This window comes from Psammomys obesus, unplaced genomic scaffold (assembly GCF_907164565.1).
Source record: "Psammomys obesus unplaced genomic scaffold, mPsaObe1.curated_primary_1811, whole genome shotgun sequence".
In the NCBI taxonomy this organism is placed as follows: domain Eukaryota; kingdom Metazoa; phylum Chordata; class Mammalia; order Rodentia; family Muridae; genus Psammomys; species Psammomys obesus.
Genome location: NW_026596143.1, coordinates 10,607,610 through 10,623,320, shown reverse-complemented (window position 1 = coordinate 10,623,320; position 15,711 = coordinate 10,607,610). Strand labels below are relative to the sequence as shown.

Genomic DNA, 15,711 nt, shown 5'->3' with positions numbered 1-15,711 from the left:
GAGCCAGGTACGGTGGTGGTAGGCCATTTGCTGTGAGTTTGAGGCCAGTCAGGTCTGTACAGGGAGTTCCAGGTGCCCAGGGCTACATATTGAGATCTGGTCTCAAAAAAAAAAAAAGAAGAAGAAGAAGAGGAACAGGAAGAAGAAGAGGAAGAAGAGGAGGAGGAGGAGGAGGAGAAGAAGGAAAGGAAAGGAAAGGAAAGGAAAGGAAAGGAAAGGAAAGGAAAGGAAGGAAGAGAAAGAGAGAGAAAAAGAAAAAGAAATAATAAATTTTGGGCTGGAGAGATGGCTCAGCAGGTAAAGGTACTTGCTGTGGAAGTCTGGGGACCTGAGTTTGATCCCTGGAACCCACAGAAGGTGAAAAGAGAAACACACCACAGAGCTGTCCTTTGACCTCTACACATGGCTGTGGTACATGTGTGTCAACTCCCACAACTCACATCATGCACACAAATAATAAATATAAGTTAGGATTTAAAACAATTATGATTGTGACATTTTTAAGGTACCTTCAGCCAAATTCAATTTAGGCATCAACATAAAAGACCCTTCCCTCGCTTTAAAAAAACAAAACAAAACTCTGAACATCTACAGTGCTTTCTTTTTTATTTTTGAGACAAGGCCACACTATTGTAGCCTTGGATGATCTTGAAATCAAAGGGATTTGCCTGCCTCTGCCTCATGAGAATTGGAGTGTGGAGGGCTCTACTTTCTGTTTACAATGCAGGAAGTAGAAATATTTCTCCCTGAAAGGAAACTGCTTACCTGGGAGGCAGGATATCCTGGAACCTGACTCCTCAGAGGAGGTGCTTCTGTTGGACAGTCCTGCTGGGAATATACCCAACGGGAAACTGGGGTTGGGCTGTTCCCAGGTGACCGGTAAGTGCTTGGAACTTCTGTGGAGTAATTGCTCTGAGTATACCCAGGTACATAATAAGCCCCAGAGTATGAGGCACTGCTTGCTGCAGGGCCTGGAGGGTATGGGGGACCATATGCTCCATTTGCGTAAGAATTCACACCCTGCAAAAAAGGAAAACCAGGAGGAAAAGAGATAAATGGGTTGAAGGGATGAAATGCCCTTAATGTCCAACCTTGAAAACTTTAGGAAGAAAAGATATCAGGAACTGATGAAATATAAGCTACCCAAGTAGTCTATGAAGTGCTCTTTCTCGTCGCTATTCTCTACCATCAAACTATATATTAAACTCAGGCTATGAGTTTATGTAAGTTATGTGGCATCAATGGAAGGATATATTGTGATGACAGATAAAGTGACAAGGTAATGGCCTTCTCAAACATTTTCTTAAATATAATTCACAATTACATCTCCAAGCAGAGAACTTGTGCCCACAGGAGGCAACTCTAGGAAACCTGGGGGACTAGCTAGAGAAAAAAAGGCAATTCCATTATATAATAGAAAGGGGGAAAAAAAAACACCATAGAAACAGACCTCAGACTGTAATGGGATTTTATATTTAATTGCTCTTAGCTTTAGTTTTCTAACAGAAAAATGAAGAGCCTAAACTTAACTTACAGTATCAAGAAAAACTGAGATAACAAAAATAAATTACTTAGCAGGTACACAATATGCCCAACAGATGGTGATTACATTATTGTATGTATTATGGTGAGTTCAAAAAATGAACCCAGGTCAATTTTACAGTCCATACTGAACTATGCAACCACCCAGCTTCCCAGACAACACCACAACAGATAACAGAGACACTCCTCAGTACACTCTTTCTAGTGTGGTTCGTTGTAATTTGATTACTGCCTTAAAGAGTGCTGGGGACTAAACCCAGGGCCTCGTGCAGGACAGACAAGTGTGCTACCTCCAAGATATAGTGCCAGTCCTTTTTCCTGTAGTTTTAAATTATCTACCCAGACTATTATACTGTTGATATCCAGAATCCTGCTAAATGCTCCAAGTAAGATTAAAGCTAAGCTCTAAACTCAAACTATTACCTAAATGTTTTCTATTATTTTCTGTGCGTATGTAAGAGAGGGAGAGAGAGAGAGAGAGAGAGAGAGAGAGAGAGAGAGGTGGAGGATGCATGTGTCACAGCATGCTTGTGGAGGTCAGAGGACAATCTAGACAGTAGGTCCTTGCCTTCCCCTTGCCTTTGAGCTTGTTTGACTCAGGGTCTCTTATTCACTGTTTTATACTTCAGGCTAGGGATTACAGACACATTGCTGCATTCAGCGTTTGTGTGGCTCTAGGAACCCAAATTCAGGTCATCACGCCTGCATGGCAGGCACTTTGTCCAGTCCCACTTTAGCTTTTTGAAACAGTGAAAACACAGAATCGCGTTCTCTTTTAATCACTGCTGTTTCATTTCCACTACATAATTAAAATGGCTGTATTGGCACTTGTATGTAATCCCAGGAGGATGTGGCAGGAAGTATTTCAAGTTTGTAGCTAGCAGTCTAAGGATGAGGCAGGAGGATTACGAGATAGAAGAAAGCCTGGCCTACATTAGTAAGACATGTTCAAAACCAAATTAAAACAAGAGAAACAAAATACAAATGCCCAAAGAATTGCATGTGTGGTCAGGGACAATAAAAGATTAAAACATTAAAGAGCCAAGTCATATATTCCCCATAAACCCTTGAGGTTTTCAGTCTAAAAAAATAACTCCTTAATAGAATACAAAGGTCAAGATTTGATAAAATGCCACGTGACTTTTTGGTCTGTAATTACTTCCCAAGGAAATCATTCAACTAAAAAAAAAAAAAAAAGTCACAGGCATGAAGTTGTTATGTACATTATCTGTAATTACACAAAATAGTACAGGGCTGGAGGTATAGCTCAGCAGTTAAGAGCTGCTCCTCCAGAGGGCCCAAGTTCAGTTTCCAGACTCACAACCACCTGCAGTTCTACTTCCAGGCAATGCGCTGCTCTTCAAGCCTCTATGGACATTGCACACATGTGCTACACATGCGTACAAGCAGGTAAAACACCCATATATACAAAATGAAAATAAGTAACTCTTAAAATATGAGTTACACAAAATGTCATAGAGCTTAAATGCCATGTCCTACGATAATCAAATGACTAAACAGAATAAAGACTATTTTTAGAAAAAATATCTTTTAATTAATTTATTTTTTATTTGACATGCATTGGTGTTTTCCTTGCATATGTCTGTAAGACCCCTGGAACTGGAATTACAGAGAGCTATGAGTGGACATGAGGGTGTTGGGAATTGAACCCAGACCTTTAAGAAAAGCAGCCAGTGCTCCTAATTGCTGAGCCATCTCTCCAGCCCCAAGGATCATTCTTATGAAATTTTATTCAGTTTACTGTTAGAAACAAGTAGATTTAATTTTAGAATTGTTTCCTTGTAAGCAATTTTCTTTGCTTTGTTTCCTACATCTCTTTACTCACTTCCTTTTCTTTTTTGAGCTAGGGTCTCATTAAGGGGCTTGGCTGGCCTGGAACTTGTTATGTACATAGGGCTGGGCCTTAAACTCAAGATCCTTCTGCCTTTGCTTCCTGAGTGCTGGGAATGAAGGTGTGTGCCATCATGCCATCATTATTTTACAGTGTGGATGATGGTGGGCTCATATGTTATATATGTCAGAGCACATATGTTGAGCTCAGAACACCTGTGAGAGTTTGTCTCTTCTACCATGTGGGTTCCAGGAATTGAACTTCGGTGATGAGTCTTGGTGATAAGTACCTCTACCCACTGAGTTATCTCGCTGGCACGCCTTTATAAAGTCTTAATCATGATCTGTGATTAAGACTTTTTATTGCTGGAATAAAACACCATGACCAAGGCAACTTAAGAGAGGGTTTATTTGGGCTTTTGGTTTTCTAGGATAAGTTCCATTATGGTGGAGTGGAGGCTGGGGAAGTAAGCTGAAAGCTCACATTTTAAACTATAAGCACAAAAGCAAGCTGAGAATGGCTCAAATCTTTCAGCTCTCAAAGTCCAGTGACATATTTAAGCAAGGCCGGACCTCTTAAATCTCCCAGAAAGTAGCACCAACTGGAGATCAAGTGTTCACACGTCAGAGTCTATGAGGGACAGCATAGACTCATTTAAACTACCATTACATGGTAGTTTTTTGTTTGTTTTTAAATACACATACTTAGATTTATTTAAAAGCAATAAAATATGCTATTTGGTTTTTTCAAAAATACTCCAAGAAAATATTACAAAGACAACACAATATGGTCAAGTGTTGAGTCTTGTTGAAGCTGGGAGGAACATTTATTTCTACTTTTGTTTGAAATTTTCTTAATATGAAAGAAAAGAAAGAAGAAGTGGTATGGTAGTCACAGGCACATAATTCCAGCACTCAAGAGGCTGAGAGCTATGGGACAGGGGGTTGGAACAAAGAAGGTCTTGTCATTGAGTCTGTAAACTGAACATGACAGGGAAACACAGAAGTGTGCAACAGGGCAGCAGACATAGTTTAATGGGTAAGGATGGTTGTTTTGCAAGCCTAACGACGTGAGTTTAATCCTTAGACCAGTGAAGAGAACTCCTGAAAGCTGTCTTCTGACTTCCACATGACAACTGCGGCACACTCCCCCATCACACACATCGAATACTAAAAACTGAATGGAAACATTTAAGAGGTGTATACAGATGGCAGAGGGAAGACTGAAGATGCATCTCCTATACAGTCATATTAGGACAGCACAAGAGTTATTTTCATTCTTTCCTTATTTTTCAACTTCGCTTAGATGTCTGTCTGTATGAAAGGGTTTTCTTCCGAAACTCACCATGAAGCCTCTAGTGGTGCGGTGATTTTCCTTATCTCTGCATCTGCATGTTTTTGTTTTTCCACACAGGGTTTCTGTGTGACCTTGGCTGTCTTGTACTCACTCCGTAGACCAGGCTGGCCTCAAACTCAGTGATCTGCCTGCTTCTGCCTCCCAAGTGCTGGAATCAAAGGTGTGTTCCACTGCCACCCCACTGCCTCTGCATCTTAGGAGCAGGAGTTAAAGACGTGTCACCATGTCCACTTCCAGATATCTAATAACCCTAATTATCTATCATCTCCCTACCTGTCTGTCTGTTTGTCTGAAACAGGGCCTCAGGATGTAGCCTTTGTTAACCTGGTAGAAATCTGCCTGCCTCTGCCTCCTAAACACCAGGATTAAAAGGCACACACCACCACACCTGACAATAAATTTACATTTTTAAAAAGCTTTGTTATATATAACGAAATTTAAAAATTTCACAAAAATAACTGTTTGGAACCACAAATAATAATAATAAAAAAAAGAATAATCAGTTTATCAAAGGACATTATGCCTGCTGTTAGAATTTTTTCCTAAATTTATGAATTTCTATAATTTCCCCCATATACTGAGAGTATTCTTTTTTCTTTCTGTCTTTTTTGGGTTTTTTTGTTTGCTTGTTTTTTGTTTTTTTTTTGGTTGTTGTTTTGAGACAGGGTTTCTCTGTGTACCCCTGGCTGTCTTCCAACTTGCTCTGTAGACCAACCTAGCCGCAAACTCACAGTGATCTGCCTGCCTCTGCCTCCCTGAGCACTGTGATTAAAAGCCCACCACCACACCTGACACTTTTCTTTTTATTTTAGTTATTCATTTATTTAACTTTATGTTTGTTTTTCTGAGACTGGATTTCTCTGTGTAGCCTTGGCTGTCCTGGACTCGCTTTGTCTTCGAACTCAATAGAGAACTGCCTGCCTTTTTCTTCCCTTAGTGCTGGGATTACAGGCGTGTGCCATTATGCCTTGTTTCAGACAGTTTCATATATATATATATATATGTATATATATATATATATGCACATATATATACAGTGTTCTGCCTGTATGTATGCATTCATGCTAGAAGAGGGCACCAGATCTCATTATAGATGGTTATTGTTATGTTGCTGCGAACTGAACTCAGCCAGTGCTCTTACCCTCTATGTCATCTCTCTAGCCCCGGACAGTTTCTTAAGGTAGAATCACGACCTATTTTTCCTTCAGTATCTCAATCACCTCAAGAACCATCTTAAACATTTCTGTGATTATTCCATATCTGCCATTTGGAAAATCAGAGCCACGGGTCTTTGTTAATAGCTACAATTATCTTGTTGTCCTTCATCCCAGCCAAACACTGCACCAGCTCCAGATATCCCGACAACAATATAAAGTTCTAGAGCTACTACGTTCTTGTCTGACCGACTTGCATGCCATTAGAACAAAGCCAGCTTTAGAGCAGCAAGGGAGGCACCAATTGTAGCATGTAGCTGATCTGCCAATCATCTGGCAACTTAAGACCCTATTCTTTAGACCCCATATACCAACACTTTGGCATCAGTTCTGGTTGATCACTTTTCCTCAACTTCTAGTCAAGCCACTCTGATATTCCTGCTGGCAAAGATGTTGGTACCTCTTCTGAACCAGCACTACCTCTACTTGTTGCTGCAGCCTCAAAAGATGTTCCCTGAAAAGAAAACGTCTTCACTTTGTCATCGTACTTTACTATTCATAAAACATTTCCTGCATAGAAGATTTCTCATTAATGTGTCATGTGACTGGATCTCAATGATGTCAGAAACTAGGGGAACATCAAGTTTGGGTGCTATTCTGGGAAAAAAGATTCTTTCAGAAGGCAGATGCTCCAGCACAGATGCTGTGTAACTGAACTGCTTTTGAGTTTCTAAAACCAATGGTGTCCTCTGGAAGGAAGGCTCTGCATGTACCATGCTGAGCTACCAGACTTTTGTTACACCGGCTACTTTACAACACCTTGCACCATTTTGTCACCTCTGGTTCCAGACACTAAGTAAGATACTTCAGCAAGATGAATGTGATGGTGTTTATCATAATGGGTACTAAAGAAGCACTTGAATGTTCAGCTATTACTAAAACACTGTGAAATCTGAGCAAAAAGGCCTCAGCCACCTGGAGCTGTGGGAACAGCTGCCTCTGCCAACCATCCAAATGCTTGTCTTCATTATTTGTATAATAAAGAAGTTTATGCTTTGAAAAATGTTATATAAAAAGCTGGGCATAGGGCTAGAGAGACGGCTCAGAGGTTAAGAGCACTTGCTGCTCTTCCAGAGGTCCTGAGTTCAATTCCCAGCACCACACGGTGGCTCACAACCACCTATAATGAGATCTGGTGCCCTCTTCTGGCGTGCAGGTATACATGCCGGCAGACCACTGTACACATAATAAATAAATAAATCCTTAAAAAAAAAAAAAAAAAAAAAAAAGGTGGGCAATAGTGGACATGGTTTTAATCCCAGCACTTGGGCAGCAGAGGCAGAGGCAGGTAGATCTCTTGGAATTCAAGGACAGTAGAACTACATAAGAGGGACCCTGCCTCAATATGTGTGTGTGTGTGCACGTGCACGTGTGTGAAATCTAGAATCCAGGGAAGTTTGGTGTTCAAGTAGATTCTTTTTTTTTTTTTAATAAAGATTTATTTATTTTATGTATGTAGACTTTTACCTGCAGGTACATCTATCTGTATAACAGAAGAGGTCAACTAATCCCATGTAACTATAGTTAAAGATGGTTGTGAGCCACCAGTGGGTGCTAGGAATTGAATTCAGGACCTCTAAAAGAACAGCTACTGTTCTTACCCACTGAGCCATCTCTCTAGCCCTCAAAAGATTCTTTAGGCAAAAGGAATGTGTTGAAGAACAGCATGTGCCAGGTGGTAGTGGCACATGACTTTAGTCCTAGCACTGGGGAGGCAGAGGTGGAGGCAGAGGCAGGCAGGTGGATCTCTGTGATTTGGAGGTCAGCCTCGTCTACAAAGTGAGTTCAGGACAGCCAGGGCTCTGTTACACAGAGAAAACCTATCTGGAAAAAACAAAAAGGAAATTTAGAGGAAATTACACACGATGGTCCTATTTTAGGAGAAAACACAAGTAGGAATTACTAAACTCTTACCAGGGTTAGGGAGGTCGCTCAGTGACAAAGCGCTTGCCTAGGCATATAGAGAATGCTATCAGCAGCCTCCCTATAAGGTATCCTGGTACAACAGAAGCACAAACATTACGGGAGCAACCAACCTCTTTAATAGTAGATATACGGCCCGCTCCGTAAGATGGACCCATACTTAACATTGCTCAAGTGGCCAAGAACTTTACATAGGTAACAGGCCCTAAGGGAAAACCTACTAATGCTATTCTGTTAAGGGAACATAGCAATAAAGTAACTCTTAATGACATATTGCTATACCCATAGATGAGTGCATTGCTCAGCCCCCATCAGAGAAGCTGCTTTTTGTAGAAACAGGTCAGTAACACAGACCCACCACTGGACCATGTGCAGAGAATAAGAAACTGTGGAGCACTCAGCCCTAATGGGATGTCTTTACCCAGTATTTCCCCTCAAGGCTCAGGGATCTAAGTGGAAAAGCAGGCAGAAAACACTGTAAGAGCCAGAGGTGATGGATGACTTCAAGGAAACTGCATAATCCAAACATGAAAGGGTTGACATGTATATGAACTCACAGAGACTGTGACTACATGCACAAGACCTGTTTAAACCAGACAAAATCTCAATATAGAAAAGGGAAAGTGGGCTGGGAGGTGGTGGCACTTGCCTTTAATCCCAGCACCTGCCAGGCAGAGGCAAGCAGATCTCTGTGGGAGATCTTGGGAGGTGAAGGTAGAAGAAATTTCTGTGGGTTCAAGACCAGCCTGGTCTATAGAGTTCCAGGACAGACAGAACACAGAAAAATCCTGTCTCAAAAAACAAGGAAGGAAGGAAAGAAGGAAGGAGGGAGGGAGGGAGGAAAAAAGAAAGAAAATCTGCCAATTTTCAGCCATACCTGGCCTTGTAACTCTGGTCTCACAGAATATGAATTTGGGTATGGGGCCCGCGCTCTCACAGAATTCCAGTAGTTAGAATTGTAGCCAGGATATGGTGGCTGCTCCTAAGGAAAAAAGGAAAACAAGTCAATGTTAAATAGCATTCTTTCTATTGTTGATGCTTTCTTTTGAAATGGTTTCCCTACGCACACGAAGCTGACCTGAAACTTGCTATCCCAGGGCTGGGACTCAAACTTGCATTCCTCCTGCCTCTTTACCTTCCCAGTCCTATAATTACAGGTGTGCATTACCATGTCAAATTCACTTTTACTACTAGTTAGACAGCAAAATGAATACCTCTAACAAGAGAAAAGATTAGGGGCATCAAAAAGAACAACAGGCAAAAAAGGATCCCTACTATAGAGCCATTATAATCACTATTACACTTAAAAGATAAGTTACAAAGTAAACAATGTGCCCCAGAACAAAACAGCTACTGAGTATCTGGTAAAAGACTGGCATTATATGCCAGCCACTTGAAATAATAAGAAAAGGAATCTTATGTCAAGGTGACTAACAAAACCACAGACAACAGTCTGCCTTTATCCACTGCCAATCACTACCTCTCATCAGTATATTTTCAATATACCCAATCTGAAAATTTGAAATCTAAACTGCTGTAATTCTGGATATTTTGAGCTTTGATATGCCATCCCAAGAGGAAAGATTCACACTTGATTAGATGTGATGAGCTGCAGTCAAAATCCATGTAATGTGTGTATGGCTCAGTGGCAGAGAACTTGGCTAAGCACAGTCAACGCCTTGGGTTCCATTCCCAGTGCAGCAAAACAAAATGTAAAGGCATTAAAATGCTGTACAGTTACCTTCAAAGACACATGTACATTTAATGCTTTCAAAAGTCTGAAACCAAGCTGGACATGGTGGCGCAAATCTGTAATCCCAGCAGAAGCATGAGGATAGCTATGAGTTCGAGGCCAGCCTGGTCTACAAAGCGAGTCCAGGATAGCCAAGGCTACACAGAGAAATCCTGTCTCAGGAAAAAAAAAAAAAAATTCTGAAACCTGAAATACTTTTGGTCACAAACATTTCAAATATGAGGTATTTACCCTCTTTAACTAGTACAAAATAACAGTTATTTGTCACTATTTAGATTTATACTTATCTAATAACTTTGGAAGACAAAACTACTACTACATGAGTTTACTACAAGCACACCTTTTTTTTTTTTTTTAAACCCAGTACTTTTCCCTACAGCTAAGCCTTTGTCTTACAGCTTATAACTTCAGAGTCATCAACCTGTATAGAACAACCCCCACTGGAAGGTGCAAGTCTAGCTGTGATAACATCATCTTTTCATGCTCTGTCTTCAAATTAATTGCAATAAGCCACTAACCTCTTGTAAAAATCCCCCAAACCAATTCTTAAACCGCTCTTGCTGCCTAGCTTAACATGATGTGTTTACTATTCAGCGAGGTATTACTTGGCTTTGAATTTACAGATTAAGTGCACGTTTGGCCATAAACCATTTTTATTTCCTTTAAAGTAGAGCACTTTTGACTGTTAGTTTTTGTTGTTTGTTGGTTACACTGGATTAAACCTAGAGTTAGTTACTTGTATCTACACTCTCTACCAAAAATTTAAATCTCGAGTAAAGAGAAGACAAGGGCTGAAGCTGACTGCCCTAGATGTGGTGCCCAAAATCTTGGGACTACTACAAGAGTCAGTCCTTCCAGGTGAATCTTTAAGGTTCAATTTAACTACCTATATCCTCCACACTCTACACTTCCTCTCTTCCTGACTCAGCTTCCTAACACCATAGCTCCTTGCTTTTCTTTCTTCAGATAGACTTCCCTCACAAAAAAACACACTGAAATGCAAGTTATCCGATGTATACAGAAAATGCAAGCAGCTTCTAGTTTTTTCTCCCTTGGTGTTGTTTAGTTTGGTTTTTTCTTCCCACACTGGAGATTAAACCCAGAGTTTTGTGATGCTAGGCAAGTGTTCTATCAGGGTGGTACATCCCTAGCCACTCGTTATTTTTGAGACAGGGTTCTATGGAGTTGCCAGCCTGGCCTGAAATTTTCTATCCTCCCATCTTAAGCTACCTCAAAAGCTGGGATCACAGGCCTGTGCCAAACACCCCAATTGTGTTTTCACTTTGACCGTAAGTCTCAAGTAGGCACTCAGCACTGTTAACAATTATATAGAGTCGTCAGAAACAGTTTCACTTTTTCTTGTCCCCTCAAATCTCTAAATGCATTTAATTAGGGTTGCTCACATGAGCATGGATGAGGGGATATTTAAAGGAGCATGGACAACTTAACAGTGGCTACGGCACTAAAGATCACCTCCCGCCCCACCCCTGGCAACTACTAACTGCCAACAGCTCCTCTGGAAGAGATGGTGCCTTGTCAACCACTCTGTACTGGCATCTGTTCATGGCCTATAAATCCTCAGAGAGGTGGGACCTCATGAGCCTCTCCTCCATCTATGATGAAATGCTACTGAGCTTAATCATATGCAGATCTTAAATAGGTAATGTCAGCTGCAATACAATTCATCAATGCAGTGATCATGTCACACCCTGTAGACAGTCTTTCATAACACCCCACTCCTTTCTCTGGCTTACAGTCTTTCCACTCCCACTTCCATAACGTTCTTTGATCCTTGGAGGGGATAGAATGCATGACCTATTTAGGGCTGAGCATTCAGCAATCACTTTTTCAGCACAGTAACCAGTTAGGCATTAGTCACCACCCACACAAACCCCCACCACCACTACCAACAACAACAAACCTTTGACCAAACCCAAGAACAACACTAATCTGTAAACGTAAACATAAATAATTAGAAGAAAGCTCTTTGGTGGGCACAATTTGTCCATTTAGCAAAACAACAGTAGTAGCAGTTTCCCCATTAGGGTCTATGGCCTCCCCAGCCAAAGGCTTCTGAACAGGCTCAGAGTACCAGGCATGAATTCTCCCTGTGGAGTGGGGCTCAAATAGAAAGTGGTTCATTAACCCTGTAACAGTCATGCCACTATCACACAAGGAGGCACATTTTACCAGGCAAGTTAGTGGTGCAGCATGGACCCATACCTTGTTAAGACTGTTCATAAATTTTTTTCAAGCAGCCTGCACAGCCACACAAGGCATTATGAAAATGAGCCTGCAGGGAGGAAGCTTCCAGCTCAGCTTCACTTTGATTTCTCTCTGTACCGCAAAGTATGCGGTGCCTTCAACAACAGGACTTTACCATCCAGTTGTGGTGGCTAACCAAGAGCAGTGACAACAGGATCGAAATGTTACAAAAACGTGTATGTATATGCACCATGTATGTGCCTGGTGCCTGAGTAGGCCAGAAGAGGGTATCAGACCACCTGGACCCAGAGTTACACAATTGTGAGCCACCATGTGGCTGCTGGATTGAACCCAGGTCCTCTGGAAGAGCAGCCAGTGCTCTTAACCACTGAGCCATCTCTCTAGTGCTGGAAGTTGCTCTCTTAAAAAACTGGTGAAAGTGAGGTATTTCCAATTTTTCCCTACATCATATTTAAATATGTTAACTTTGTCATATTGTTTTGTTTGTTTAAGACAAGGTTTCTCTGTGAGGCCTGGCTATCCTGGAACTCACTCTGTGGAACAGACTGGTCTTGAACCCAGAGATCTACTGGTCTGTTTCCCAAATGCTGTGAGCCATCACGAGCTGGGCTTAAATATGTTAATTTCAAAACAGGGCAGGGTAGGGCTCACCTATAATCTCAGCATTTGAGAGGGAAAGGCATGAAGCTGAGAAAGTAAAGACCCTGCATGGCTATACAGGGAGTTGAGGCCAGCCTCAGATATAAGAGGCCCTCAATGTAGGTAACACACAGTATGTACAGGAACCCTGAAGATTAGTGTCCAAAGATCACATGTTCTAGGTAGATTCTTAAAGTTCCCTGTAGGGTTACAGGTATAAGTAGGTCACCAGTAGAGGGTATGCCTGAAGTACACAAGGTCCTGGGTTCAAATCCCACTTGGGAGAAAAAAAAGAGAAGAAAAAATTTGCCCATACTCCCCCCTTTCCTATGTGTGTGCATATTCACATTTGTATGTGCAGAAACAAAGGTGTGTGGGGTGCACCTGCATAGAGAGGCCTGAGGCTGATTTCCTCAATAGCTCCTCCACCTCACTCAATGAGGCAGGCTCTCTCAATCAAACCCAGAGCCCTCCCACTAGCTATAGGTAGTCTTGCTAGCCAGCTAGCCCTCAGCCTTCTCAAGGTGAAATTATAGCCACCCAACATTTCCATGAGTTCTAGGGATCCCACCCAACCTTCACACCTTCGAGGTGCACCACATCCCGGCCATGTACTTCCCTTTTTTCTTTAATTTCACAGATATACTATAAAATTTAGTAAAAAGCCAATAGAGTTAAGATTGTAGATTTATCAAAAAAAAAAAAAAAAAAAAAAGCACATTTTGACAACATGCATATCTTTGATTTGTTTCTATGGGTGTATTAGAAATTCTACCCTTGGACTGGGCACAGAGCCACACACCTTTAATCCCAGCACTCAGGAGGCAAAGACAGAAGTATCTCTGTGAGTTCAAAGCTAGCCTGGTCTACAGATAGAATTCCACCACAGATAGGGCTACACAGGGAAACCCTGTCTTGAAAAAAAAAAAAAAAAAAGGAAAAAGACTTACAAATGCCCATTATACATTTTCAGTTTATTTCAAATTACTCTAGCACCATAACTTGTCTGATGCACACAGTTCTACTTCAACCAAACCTCATGGCTCCCTACAGGATGCTGAACTTTAACTTCTGCAAGTCTTTCCCCAACAAAAAACTGTAAAAAGAACTTTTATTTCCCTGTTTCAACTGTTGTCTCTGAGGCGTTTAGTTTGAAAATATAGCAAACTCAACAGAAGCCAGTCAGCAGTTTAAAGCTCAACTCCTTTTCCTCATCAACTGTCTTTAATTTGGGTACTTAAAAGGCTGAGTGGTTCATCGTTAGACCATGTGATTAAAGTCCAACGGCCTACTTATCCCATTCTACTTACGGATTCAGCACTGAAAACATGGATCCTTTTTCACAGTTAACTTAACACTACCTGTTTCTACTCTTACACAATTTTTAGAGAAGTGATGTTTTTATTAATTTAATTTTTTCAATGTACAATTCAGTAGTTTTTAGGACACTCAGAATTGGGAAACCATCATCATTAACTTCAGAATACTGTATCACCTCAAAGCCCAGCTCTTCAGCAATTCCTTCCAGTCCCCAACCCCAGCAGCTCACCAGTGTTTGTCTCTAGGAATTGCTTACTCTGGGCACTATATATAAATGGAGTCATGCAGTATGACATGCAATCCTTGTGACTAGTTTCATCCACCACACATGATCTATTTAAGGTTCAATCATGTTAAAACAAGAATGTAAGGGGTGAACTCCATGCCTTTCTAGGTGTCATGTTCTAAAACATACCTCCAGCAATCAGTGATAACTGTATGAGTTATTTCCAATTTTTGGCCGTTAATTAATTGATGCTATGAAAATACTGTTTTCCATTTCTTTTTGTTGTTGTTGTTGTTCTTTGTTTGAGACGGGGTCTCACCATGTTGCCCTGGCTGTCCTGGATGGAACTCACTATGTAGACCAGGCTGGCTGGCCTACCTCTCCCTCCTGGGTGCTGGGATTAAGGGCGTGCACCACCACTTGTTTTCCATTTCTTGAGTAAACTTACAAGTGGATCTGCCTGATCATAAGCTAATTCTCTGCCAGAAGTTTTAGAAAAGACTCAGCTATTTTTCCAAAGCACTGCACTAATTTATAACCCCATCATTATGTGTGAGAATTTCACCATTCATTTTCAGCAAATAAGGATGTTCTGAAGGCTAAAAGATGTGTGCCACCATCCTGTAACTATGGCTCCGTACAAGGAGGAAATAGAAATATATATTTTTGGCATGCATACAAGTAATAAAATGCTACAGGTCCAAACATATTAAGCAAGTGAACCTGACTCTCAGAGCCTTCTTCATTCAAAAATTGGGAAGCATTAATAACATCGGCCTTGCAGTCCTGTGATGATTCAACAGAACACAGAGGTACTCTACAACACTGACTTTTCGTGATTCAATCCCAGGCAGAGCTTTAGTGATAAGGGACTGAAAGATCAGCCCGGCCCGCACAGATCCTTTCCCCGCGGGAGGGGCTGCTGAGTAAGGACTGGGGCCGCAGCTCCCTTAGCCACGCAGGATAAATTGTTACAGCCCAATCGCTCCGATCTAGCTCTCGGGAGAGAGCGACAGCCCGCAGCCTGCTACCAAGCTTAGGGAGTCAGCGCAGAAGAATTTTTTTCGGTTTTGGGTGGCAGCAGGCACACTTACGAAGGCTGAAGTAAACACGAAGGGACGAATGGAAGCCAAGCCCACAGCCCCCTCACTTACGTCTCCAGCCCTCCTCGTCTCTGCACCCTCCCTAGAGGAACGACAACAAATCAGAAGCCCGAGTCGTAACCAACCCTAAGTGGAACACCCCCAATGGTCCTCACCTCCACCCGTGACTTCCCCGCTGCACCCCCGGGAAGGACCTGGGAGCCTACCTGGTGGCCTCCCGCGGCTCTGCTCGGCTCTGCCCAGGCGCCTCCAGAGGGGTAGTAGCCATCGCCACCTGCGCCTTCTCCCGGCCAGGTGGTCTCGGCCGGGGCGCCCCCGCGCCCCCGCCAGGAAACCGGAGGCTGGGGAGGCTCGGGGCGAAGCGGAGGGTACAAGGGCGGAGGTACGTGCACCGGGACATCGCCTCCCCCGGGCCCGTAGTAGCGGCCGTACGAAGGGCCGTCGCTGGGGCCGTAGCCCGAGCGCCTCAGGGCCGACATGGGCTCCGCAGCCGCGAAGCGCTTCCCGCCCCCCACGGCCGGCCCATCGCGCAGGCGCCGGCGGGCGACAGGGACTGG

The 15,711-nt window shown here is 42.4% G+C and overlaps 1 protein-coding gene and 1 pseudogene across 1 annotated transcript in view; both read right to left on the bottom strand.

Annotated features, from left to right (window-relative positions):
- Nucleotides 1–15,667, bottom strand: part of Bag4 (BAG cochaperone 4) — an 18,686-nt gene extending 3,019 nt beyond the window's left edge. Inside the window, exons 1-3 of the mRNA XM_055593368.1 lie at nt 15,361–15,667; nt 8,765–8,869; nt 766–1,020 (exon numbers count right to left, since the gene is read on the bottom strand). Of these exons, the coding sequence (XP_055449343.1) occupies nt 766–1,020; nt 8,765–8,869; nt 15,361–15,633 (633 nt within the window). The 5' untranslated portion in view covers nt 15,634–15,667. The remainder of the gene's footprint in view (nt 1–765; nt 1,021–8,764; nt 8,870–15,360) is intronic.
- LOC129666299 (electron transfer flavoprotein subunit alpha, mitochondrial-like) lies at nt 5,944–8,045 on the bottom strand (annotated as a pseudogene).
- Nucleotides 15,668–15,711: the final 44 nt, after the last annotated feature.